Genomic DNA, 12,798 nt, shown 5'->3' on the forward strand with positions numbered 1-12,798 from the left:
GGAATTGTACTTTTTCCTGGTGGCATATCCATTATTTTCTGGTATTGGATTGTTATCCTATTGAAGGTACTGCCATCTTTCACGGTGATCAGCTGCATGCAATCGTTTGTTCTCCAAAATTTAATTTCATCTTGTATATTCATGGCATCATGTAATCATTTAGCTACCTGACCATCAAAGACCACATCATGCATTGTCACTGCCCCTACTACATGATTCTCACAAATCAAGGTGCAAGTGCATGCTCTCATATCGATGGTATTGAATCTCATGCCTGCAAGCAATGAAGCTTAAAAATCAGTATCAAGAGTAGCAGGCCCTCACGATTGTTATTGCATAATTTATGTTTACTGTATGTGCTACTGTGTATGTGCATCTTTTCCATCCACACACACTGTGCTGGTCATACACTGTTTGTACATGCTCCATTTGTAGATTGTCCCATTAGTGGTGGTTGTACTTGGTTGTATGTGCCCCGGGCCTAGTAATAATGCTAAAATTAATAATATTAGGTTTGTTAGATCCTGTGGGTATTTCAAAGCTTTGTTTTGACTCCTAGATGCATTCCACTTCTTATTTGAAAGGTTCTATCCTACATTTGAATTGGATGCACACATTAATGCAGTTCTATCTGCTAGACAATCAGACTATAAATTAAGGTAACAACATTTTACTGCTATATTTAATTGGCTTATTTACTCCGATTCAGCAGCGTACTATAATGAGGGCCAAAGATTGCAATTCTGCTTGGCTCTCTTTTATTCCACTTGAGTGCCATCATTTAACTAGTCAAGAATTCTGAGATGCTCTGGCGTTGCGGTACAGAAAACCTCTGTTGAATCTGCCTCCTTACTGTGATGATTGTGGTGCTACATTTAGTGTGGAGTATGCTTTGGATTGCCATGTTGGTGGACTAGTTTCCCAATGCCACAATGAAGTTTAGGACACTATTGGGGATTTGTCCTCTTTGGTATGAAAACAAGTTCAGAAGGAGCCTATTTTTTTGTGAATCTACTATTAATGACTCCACCTCTGAAACTTTGATTGCTGATTTAAGAGTGTGTGGTGTTTGGGAACCCCAAGTTTATGCCATTTTTGATGTGCATGTAGTTGATATACTGATGCTCCTTCATATTGCAGTTGTTCACCTCAAGCTGTTCTTCGGTCTGCTGAAGTTGAGAAAAAAGGAAGTATTCTCCAGCTTGTCAAGCACGCCATGCTAGTTTTATCCCACTTTGCTATAGTGTTGATGGTCTACTTGGCAGTGAAGCAAATTTCTTTTTAAATTGTCTAGTTGATCATTTGGCTGCTAAGTGGGAAAAGTCATATAATGTTGTCATGGGCTGGGTAAAAGCAAGACTCTCCTTTGCAATACTTCGTGCTACTATGCTTTGTGTTCAGGGTTCTCGGGCAAGATGGCAGTCATTGGGGGTAGTTGATGGAGCATCTTTGTCTGAAGCATTGTGTCTGAACAATTTATTTGTTTTTCTTATTGCTATGTTTTGTCTTTGTTGTAAAATAATAATGTTGTCTTAATTATACAACCAAGTACTAAAGATAATACGAAATGCAGTTAAAATTACATCATTAATAATGAATAAATAAATAAATAATGTTTGAGAAAACTATAAGGTCTAAGGCTTTACACTCACTGGGAATAGAATTCATGTTGTATGAAGAGACAATTGTATAATGGGTGGGTGTTTTCGTGAATGTGATATAAACGTACAATGATTCTATTTAATGCCGATCAAAACAGTTAGCATGTGAGGCCGACTAATAATATAAGACGGATTCTAGACAAGCGAACTACTATTCATTTGTGTTTGAAAGTGGACAACAATGACTTTTTCAATTGGAAGACGAGTGGTTGCTACGCCTGCTTAATGAACAACATGATTGGAAATTGCTATTAATCGCTGGAGGTTAGTTTGTGTTGGTTAAAACACTTTGATAGTCTTGTCGCGTAACTAGGCCACCTTCACACGTGTATGGGATGGGAGAAAGCCTCACCTGGCAGGCCATTGTGCAAAGAAGGTGAAGTTTCCAGCTGGTAAGTTTGTGTGTGATGAAGTCTTTTAGTGCCAGGAGTGCCCAGACTGATCACTGATATGGGCCCTGAGAAAACTACATAAATATTCACTGCCAAATTGCATCCCACATACTGAACGCTGATGGAGAGAACAAACACAACATACACAAAATGTGCCCGTAGGCTGATAATTGCTGTGTGCATGGTTGTGCTTGCTTATTAACTACTATCATTATCCACACAAAAACAGCCAAGCTGTGAAGAAATGGTGCGGCCTTAAAAAACCTGGGTGAAAAAAGTTGTGAAATTAAAAATGGCGGCCAAGAAATGGCTGCAAAGATGTTAATGCCAATAAATTTTAACAATGCACACAGCCATTATTAAAATTTTTAGCATTAACATCATTGCAGCCATTTCTTGGCTGCCACCTTTGATTTCACAACTTTTTTTCACCCAGGCTTTTTAAGGCGCATCATTTTTTCACAGCTTGGCTGTTTTTGTGTGGATTTCACTTCTTTTTGTACTTTATAAAGCCCCAAAACTAGCCTATGGCTGACTTTGATATTTGTTTTTACTCACATTTCTTCTTTTCTATGTAGATACAATGATGATTGTTGAAGACAGACTTATAAATGTACCGTATACGGCAAAATTTTCGAGGGGGAAAACATTCGCGGTTTTCGCGATTATGCTATCAACCACGAATGTTTTCCCCTCGAATACTTTGTGTGAAAAAACGTAAAACTATAATAAGTACTGTACCTTATTCACATTGCAAATCACTTCGTATTTTGTAGGAGAGAAGCAGCCATTCACAAGCTCAAGCACAAGCTCAAGCACAAGCTCGCCGCGGCACATTTGACATTCTTAGTAATTTTTAGGAACGCTCCGTTTTTTTAAATGTTGAACACATGGCATTGCTGAGGTATTTTAAGCTCAAAAAATCGACATTGCCAGACCCAGAGGGGCCCTTAAGTGCCCGTATAAGCAGTGACTGCATCAGAGAAGCGAACAAGGAGGTGTCATCTGCACTGAAGGAAAAGCGATCACCGTACATTAAGGTGACTCAAGATCAAAAGGCTGTTGTAGGAAAGTACGCAGCGGATCACGGAGTGATAATGCCATTAGAAGATATCAACCGGATTTTCCGGCTGACGTTCTGAAAGAAAGCACGATTAGAGGTTGGAGAGATGCGTACCGCAGAGAAGTGGATTTACGAGTGGAAGAAGCTAAGAAGCGAGCAGTAAGTCCGGACTTAGATGTGAAGACTTTGCCAATGAAAAAATGCGGTCGCCCTTTGACCTTACAGGAAGAAATAGACTTGGAGGTTCAGCAATACATTCTCCATCTTCGTGAAATTGGCAGCCCAGTCAATGGTGCCGTAGTTAGAGCTAGTGCTAAGGGAATACTTAAGAGAAAAATCAAAGAAGCACGTGGTAGTAAAGAAGGCCCAGGCCCAACTATGCCAGTATTAACTAAAGATTGGAGTTGATACCTGCTTGAAAGATTGCAATTTGTAAAGCGAAAAGCCAACACCAAAGCTAAGCTGTCTGTAGAGAACTTTTCGCAGTTAAAGCATGATTACCTATCAGACATTTCAGGGATAGTTGACATTGAGGAGATCCCCCCATATCTCATCATTAATTGGGATCACACGGCACTAAAGTATGTTCCAGTAGGGTCATGGACAATGGCCAAGGAAAGTTCTAAAAAGGTACCAATTGCTGGTGTGGATGATAAGCGTCAAATAACCGCTGTTTTTGGCGTTACAATGGATGGCATCTTTCTTCCTCCACAGTTAATATATCAGGGTAAATCCCCGAAATGCTTGCCAGAAATAAGATTTCCAGAAGGTTGGGACATCACATACATGGCAAACCATTGGTCGAATGAGGAAACAACACTTCAATATATCCAAAATATCATCTTGCCTTTTATTTGTAAGCAGAAAACAGAGAAGAGTTTACCAGAAGATCAACGGGCACTTTGCATCTTTGACAATTTTAAAGCCCAGTTGACTAACAACGTTCTACAGCTGCTTAAAGATAGTTTCGTTGACACTGTTTTGGTACCAGCCAATTGTACTGACCAATTACAACCTTTGGACCTTAGTGTCAATAAGCCAGCCAAGCATTTTCTCAAAAGCAAATTTGAAGAATGGTATTCTGAACAAGTTTTCATTAATGGAGCAACCGCACCTATCAACTTTCCTTTAAGCATAATGAAGCCTGTTAGTGCACAGTGGATTAAAGAGCTGCACAAATACATTTCAGAACGTCCTGATATTATCCAGAACGGATTCAAAGCAGCTGGTATTACTGATGTAGTAAGTGTTGAATGAATACACTTGACTTCAACTATTAGAAATCATTGTACAGAAATCATTACATGAAATTATTATAATACAGTAGCTAAGTTCAGTTCTAACAGGATGTCTTTGGAAATAAAGAGAGCTTGCCTTGTGAGAGACAGTCAACAAGGTGCATCCGTAGCTTGCTTTGATCATAATTTACGGTACCAGGGTCTTCACCAAAGACAAGTGAGGCCATAGTAGCTATTTTAAAATAGCCCACAATCTGTGGTACCTTTCTGGCATTGCATAGCCACCATGTTGATGTCATGTGCTTTTTTCAAACCAAACAGCTGTTTAACGGTAGTACGTGTCTCAGCATCCAACTTGTGAAACATCGTATCATAAATACCAACCTTTCCAAGTTCACCAAATTTTGTTGAGGCTGTTATCCAGTGGCGCCTTTTGTTGCAATAAATTATTTGCACAGTGTTGACTGTGCAACTGCCTTTTCTCTTTTTGCCTTGTAAAAGTGTTGATTCTAGGCCACCAGTAACAGGGAACTGGGTCTTTGCTAGGTATTGTGCCATCTGTATGTGTTTATCATTTAATTCTTCACCTTGTTCAATTGCTGCTTTATCCATAAGCTTTAAGCTGTGCTTTCCATGCATAACCCACACATCACCAGTCCAGTCTTTATCATTAGTAGTGGCTATATCTGCATTATCCCTTAAATCTATGGTTGCTCTACTGATCACACTAGTGCTGTCCTGGGCCACAGAGTTTGAACTGCTGCAGCTTGGTGCTTCCGAGTCCTCAACTTTACACACCAGGCCTGTTGACATCTCTTCTGTGCATGACGCTTTTAATGCAGCCAATTTACACAAATCCCTCGCCAGATTACAACGAATTTTTTTCAGTTCCTTTCCTATTCCTATAAAGGTTAGCTGGCATGGTACCTCCATCCCTCCTTTCACGAGGTGCCTGCAAAAGCGTCGAGGTCCTGTAACACGGCAGCTAATAACGCCACCCTTTCTTATGAAGGCGGAACACAAGGCAGATATTCTTCGCGGCAAATGGCCGACTATTGTACTGCTCTTCTTCACTGCGACCGCAAATCTATCTTCATCGTTATCCTCTTCCCGCACACATTCTAACATTTCGTCAATTACTGGAGTCCATATCGCCTGATACACATGATAACCATGTATTTCACCTTCTGTAGAAAACTCCTCTTCGTGATCCATCACTGACCGATCAAGGGGCCTGGAGACACTCTCGTACGGATTAATCGATTGCCACGTGTCTTCACACGCAACACAGCTAACGATCCGCGAATGTTTTCCCGCGAATTGCAGAATTCTATGTACAACTGCGAATATTTTCCCGCGAATTGCAATACTTCTGTGCATCCGCGAAAGTTTTCCCCCTCGAAAATTTTGCCGTATACGGTATTTCATTGCATGATTTAATTCAATATTTGATAATATTTATTGTAATACTCTAATAGAGCGCACATTTTTTGAGGACTTCTAATAGAACGTACATAGAATGTTCTAGAACAATCTAGTACTTCTATTAGTAGATCTATGAAATTACAAACGTTTGGTTATAAGCAGATTTCAATTAGAAATTTCATTTATAAGGCAGAAATTAAGTGAGGTGATCAGCCAAGGTAGCAGTGGTTTAGTAGTTGAAGGATTCAGGTGTTAGGTATGGAGGTCCCTGGTTCGAACTCTGGTAAGTTTTTTTGACATTTTTTGCACACCTTTTTTACTTTACCAGCGGTGACTGTTCTATTAGAGTATCTCAATCCTGTGATTTTACACTTGCTTGGTTTTTGTTTTATAACATTGTCACTGTACCTCTATTGCTATTCAAACTATAAAAAAGCTCTGCTACGATGATCAGCCTATCTACACACCGATTTTCAAGTTATTTCTATACTTGGTTTACCCTGTAGCCGTGACAGAAGTTTGATATTTTTTATACGTGAATAAATGCTCATAACTCCTTGAACATTCCTCAGATTCACAACAAACTTTGTACGTGAATCCACCGTTACATGCTCTTCATTTGTGCCAAAGATCGAGACAATCAAGTTGCATGTTTGCATTTTATAGCAGTTTTTGCAAAGTGTGCAAAAAGAAATCGAAGCCCCCATAGCCCCTGTACGGCATAAGAAAAAGAAATTGAAACAAAATTTTGAACACCCATATCTTGCAAATGGCTGTTGCGAATTTAATCAAATTTGCTGTATGGTGTACCCTACCTGGGACACAGCTATAATGCAAAAATGGTGTGCTTTGAGAAGGGGCCATGGAGCTATGCACACATGAAAAAGCTGTTTTCTTTCTTCCTGTCAATATACTCATGGTGTGATCGCTGGCTTTTTTGGCTGCACGACACACTACTCTGTGTCTTGATATGTAGCTACAGTCTGCCACCACAGGGCTGGCTCTGGCGAAATTGGGTTGGGTGGGCCATCCATGGTTAGTGGTAGGTAGTGTGTGAAGCACACTCAGCATGCATAGCATGCTCCTGCTAGGAGGGTTTGGGGGCATGCTCCCCCAGTAAAATTTTTAAAATTATCACCTAGGAAATGCCATCTAGAAGCACATTTAGCCTAATTTCAGTTGGGCATAGTTATCCGTTATTACAATCAATAGCTAACTACACTGAATTTGTTCATTAACAGCTGCATATATAAGCATTCAATCTAAGCTTATTGGCCAGTTGCTAGATGAAGAATGACTACAGCACTGTTACTGTAATAGTGGCATGGCCTAAATTGTACCACATAGACAATAAGGCACCCACAAATATTTTGATGTATGCTCCTGCCAAGACTTTTCCATAATATTCCATGTTTGAGAATATGGTAGACTTGTAGCACAGTATCTAAGTTCTCTAACCTATAAGCTATTTCATGTAGGCCAAACTAGTGCTTAGCATAGTTTGCAAGAAGTTCTGGTAAGTTTGAGTGTAAGTTTTACTAAACAAAGCAGCTGACTTGCACGCATAATTGTATGGCTTCTTGTACTGTTAGTCTACTACATACTAGTCAAGTTTACTGTAGTTGGGAAAATGTTGGGTGGGCCATGGCCTACTCGGCCCCCCCTCCAGAGCCGGCCTTGCACCATCAGCAATGCTCCACATACTTGTGTACACTGACATATCCATGAAATTCTGGTATTGCATTTTAGCCACATGTGTTCTCTAAAAATTTTTTTTGGTCTTGCAGCATATCCACAGCATCATGTGATCATTATAGTACAAATGGCCAGCTCATGTTAAATATATCCATAACTCAGATATCAGTTGTAGGTGACAGACAATTAAAATACTCTGCTTTTATTCCAATTTTACCATGGTCTACTCTTGGCAATTCCAGCCATGTCTTAATCCAGCCCTCTAACCCATCCTCTTTTAAACATATCATGTAACACAAATTATGTACAATTGAATAAAATTAATGTAATAAGTATTCGTTGGATGTTTAAGCTTTACTGCTTGTAGGCATCAGATTCTATACCATGATACTCACAATTTAAAGTGCAATCTCACATTCTCACATCTCCATGGTCGGATAATCACTGATTGTAATTACATACTAATGCTTTCCTTATGTTTATGTGCCAGTCGATTCCTCTAGAATTGTATTACCGCATTGCATCTTTTCTACCTGCACACACTGTTTGTACATGCCCCATTAGTAGGTTGTCCCGTTGATGATTGTACTCGGTTGTATTTGCCCCAGGCCTAGAAATAATAATAGTAATAGTGACTAAAAAGGTTTGCATCCCAAATCTGATGTTCACCGCCTTTATCTTCCCAGAAAATCTGGCGGAAGAGGTTTGCAGCATGTTATCAACACTGAGTGCCAAGCACTATCTCATTACATTTTGTCACATAGTGACAAGCCTCGCTTTAGAGCAGTTCAGTGCAGTGGTTTGTTTCAGCAGCCTGATTGTTCTTTATCTGACGTTAAATCAAAATGGTTGCAAGATTATATGCAACAGTGGAGGGTAAACCTCTTCATGGTCAATTTCCTACTCAGGTAGAGGCCCTGAGTACAGTTGACTGTGCATATAAATGGTTACGTGTTTCATCACTGAAGATTGAGACAGAGGCCTTGCTTTGTGCTGCACAAGATCAAGCACTATCTACTAATGCTTTTAAAGTTAATATATTAAGTTATTCTCAGGACCCTTCCTGTAGGGTATGCCATACTGCCCCTGAAACTATCCATCATCTGCTGAGTGCATGCTCTATGCTAGCTGCTACTGAGTATCTCACGTGGCATAGTTCTGTTGCTTCACTCATACACAAGAGTTTATGTACCCACTTGGGTGTTGTTACTTGTGGTAAGCCATGGTTGTATGTTCTGGAGTCTGTAGTTCAGGTCATTGAAGTGAAGTGACTCTATTGCTATTCAAACTATCAAAAGCCACTGCTACAATGATCAGCCTATCTACACAGCAATTTCCAAGTTATTCCTATACTTGGTTTACCCTGTAGCCGTGACAGAAGTTTGATCTTTTTTATGTGAATAAATGCTCGTAACTCCTTGGTAATTCCTCAGATTCACAGCAAACTTGGTACGTAAATCCACCATTACACACTCTTCATTTATGCCAATGATTGAGACAATCAAGTGACACATTTGTGTTTTATAGTAATTTTTGCAAAATGCGCAAAAATAAATCTAAGCCAGAAGAAGAAAAATAACGAAGAAATTAAAACAAAACTTTGAATGCCCATATCTTGCAAATGACCGTTGTAAATTTAATCAAATTTGCTGTGTGGCCTACCCTATCTGGCAGACAGCTATAATGCAAAAATGGCGTGCTTTAGAGAAGGGGCCATGGAGCTATGCATGGGTGAAAAGGCTGTTTTCTTTCTTCCTGTCAATATATTCATGGTGTGGTGTGCCAGTTTTTTTGGCCACACAACACACCACCGTGTATCTTGTATAATGATTTCCAATTAATACCTACTGTTCTATGCTACGTCTAGTGCTGTGTGCTACATACGTGGTACATACGTAGTCTTTGTTTACTCTCTAATGCTTGCTAGCTGCAATGTCACTACACAAACACATGCAAATTATCTCCCTCCATCAACTTTGTATACCAAGTTAAACTCTAATAAAAAATCTTCCGTAAATGTGATTTTAGTCATGTATGACAGCTTTTATAGGCAGCAAATTGGGAAGCTTGAGGGGGTAGATCCCTACTATACAGTACTACCCTACTGTATGATATTTAGATTGCTGCAATTCCAAATCTAGCTGTAATAGTTGACTTAAATCCAAGATGCTTTATTTACCTGTAAGCAAGTTTAACGTTCATACTCTATGATTTAAATGTACTTTTGAACTGATCTTTTCTTTTACAGTGTGTAGCTTAGTGTGTGAAAACAATGGAACACAAAGATCAGACTGCTCCAGTTGTCAATGTGTAGCAGGTTTTACTGGTATGAATTGTGAAACTAACATCAATGAGTGTGATCCAATGCCTTGTGAGAACAATGGAACTTGTACAGATCTGATTAATGCTTACAGTTGCGCTTGTGTGGCAGGTTTCACTGGTATAAATTGTGAAACTAACATCAATGAGTGTGATCCAATGCCTTGTGAGAACAATGGAACTTGTATGGACCTGATTAACGCTTACAGTTGCGTGTGTGTGGCAGGTTTTACTGGTATGAATTGTGAAACTAACATCAATGAGTGTGGTCCAATGCCTTGTGAGAACAATGGAACTTGTACAGATTTGATGAATGCTTACAGTTGCACGTGTGTGGCAGGTTTTACTGGAATGAACTGTGAAAACACCAATGAATGTGATCCAATGCCTTGTGAGAACAATGGAACTTGTACAGATCAGATTAATGCTTACAGTTGTGCGTGTGTAGCAGGTTTTACTGGAATGAATTGTGAAAACACCGATGAGTGTGATCCAATGCCTTGTGAGAACAACGGAACTTGTACAGATCTGATTGATGCTTACAGTTGTGCGTGTGTAGCAGGTTTTACTGGGACGAATTGTGAAACTAACATCAATGACTGTGATCCAATACCTTGTGAGAACAATGGAACTTGTACAGATCTGATTAATGCTTACAGATGCGTGTGTGTAGCAGGTTTTACTGGGATGAATTGTGAAACTAACATCAATGAGTGTGATCCAATACCTTGTGAGAACAATGGAACTTGTACAGATCTGATTAATGCTTACAGTTGCATGTGTGTGGCAGGTTTTACTGGGATGAATTGTGAAACTAACATCAATGAGTGTGATCCAATACCTTGTGAGAACAATGGAACTTGTACAGATCTGATTAATGCTTACAGTTGCGCATGTGTGGCAGGTTTTACTGGAATGAATTGTGAAAACTCCAATGAATGTGATCCAATACCTTGTGAAAACAATGGAACTTGTATGGATCTGATTAATGCTTACAGTTGCACATGTGTAGCAGGTTTTACTGGGATGAATTGTGAAACTGACATAAATGATTGTGATCCAATGCCTTGTCAGAATAATGGAACATGCATGGATGAAATAAACACATACATTTGTACTTGTGTAACAGGATTTACTGAAACAGACTGTGAGACTAACATAGATGATTGTGATCCTAATCCTTGTCAAAATGGAGGAACATGCTCTGATGAAGTTAATGGCTTCACTTGTGCATGTAATCCATTGTACACTGGCCCTGACTGTTCTGGTAAGTACACATGAGTTCTTTATCAAGACACATGGTAGAGTGTCATGCCGCCAAGAAAGTTGGTGGTCCACCCCATGCAGTATACTTACAGAAATAAAGAAAACGTGATTTTAATGTGTACATAGCTCCATGTTCCCTTCTCAAATTGGAATTATTCTTGTATTGAAAATTTCCTCCACCTTCAGTACCCTACATGCCAAAGTTGAGTAAAATTACCTAATGCAAATGTGAAATCCAAGTCCTCAAAAGTTCTGCTTAATATTTTTATTTTTTCTTCTTTGTTTAGGGGGCTTGGAGGAACTTAAATTATTTTTTCGCACACTTTACAAAAACAATTATAAAATGCAATGTATTACTTGATTTTTTTTTTATACTTTGGTGCTTATTAATAACGTATTGCAGAAAAATCTAGTACAAAGTTTAGTGCAAAGTTACTAAATGGTAAAGGCACTTATTTGCATTTAAATAGGCTGATCTTTTGTCATCTCTACAAAACTTAACAATTGGCATCATAGCTGAAATATTTTGTGGTTAAAAAACCTATCAACTGTAAATTGCATGGTTGATATACTCTAATAGAACAGTCACCTTGGGGTAATTTCTAACTAATAGGTTTTTTTTGGAATAATGCAATTATGCATGTATCAAAAATTTTAAAGTTAATGACGATGGGCTAATAGCAAACATTTTAATAGTTTGATTTCATATAGATTGTGCTTAAACCAAACTTGATTGCCTTTGAACCATTCTTATATGTACAAAACTTCAAAGCAATCAAATTATGAGTTTGTGTTTATGGAGCTTTTGTAAGTGGGCAAAGTAAAGATAGAAAGAAAGAAAAAAAGAAAGGAAAAATAAAGAAATGTTACCAAATTTTAAAAGATTGCATATCATACTTGACTTCTGAAGGTGGAGTATATCCAAATTGTCAGCACAGAGCTACGTGTGCATGAAATTCACATTATTGTTTTTCCTATTAATAAACCATCAGTGGCTTTTTTGGCCACACAACACACTACTGCATGTCATGATAACTAAACAGTCACCCGTAAGCACAATAGTGTACACTAACGCCAGCCAGATTGTAGGAAGACCAACAATGTCATGAATATCTGTACATAAAATTTCAATGTCATTTTGTTTGCCTATAGTATGAAAAATTTTTCCTTTACAGCATATATTATGTCTCACATTAAGCTGTGTCTTTATATTCTCACAGTAAGATTGATCATTACTACACACCCAATGAATGAAACTGTTGCTGTCGGTAATGATGTTAATTTTACCTGTGAAGCTTCTGACGGCATTCCTCCAATCAGTTATAGATGGTTATTCAATGGTGTTGAATTGATGGCTGATCCTGGACACATATCAGGTGTTAATACAACAAGTCTGATGATAACTGATGTCGTAGCTTCTGATGGAGGTACATATAGTTGTGAGGCAACTGATTCTAATGTTGGAAATGTCACATCAAATGAGGCAACTTTATATAGTAAGTGTTTAGTCATAATGTGTGTATAAATGTTGTTATTGTTGGAAAGGAAAAGTAGATTGCTTTATAGTATCATACAATGTGAACGTACCGTTTAGTTGTATTCCCTCCTAAACTGAAACGTGCTGCTAAAAATACCTCATCTAAAATCCATCATGGAAATATCATACATGGCCAAAATCACTTTTACAAAACAGTCTTACTCCATTCAACATCAATTACATTAAAAATAAGAAAACTCTT

At 38.5% G+C, this 12,798-nt stretch overlaps 1 protein-coding gene across 1 annotated transcript in view; it reads left to right on the top strand.

Annotated features, from left to right (window-relative positions):
• The window catches only part of LOC136255605 (uncharacterized), a 129,947-nt gene that overhangs the window by 75,661 nt on the left and 41,488 nt on the right, over positions 1–12,798 (top strand). The window contains exons 14-15 of the mRNA XM_066048407.1: positions 9,723–11,060; positions 12,280–12,555. Coding sequence (XP_065904479.1) covers positions 9,723–11,060; positions 12,280–12,555 — 1,614 coding nt within the window. The remainder of the gene's footprint in view (positions 1–9,722; positions 11,061–12,279; positions 12,556–12,798) is intronic.

Source organism: Dysidea avara, chromosome 5 (assembly GCF_963678975.1).
Source record: "Dysidea avara chromosome 5, odDysAvar1.4, whole genome shotgun sequence".
In the NCBI taxonomy this organism is placed as follows: Eukaryota; Metazoa; Porifera; class Demospongiae; order Dictyoceratida; family Dysideidae; genus Dysidea; species Dysidea avara.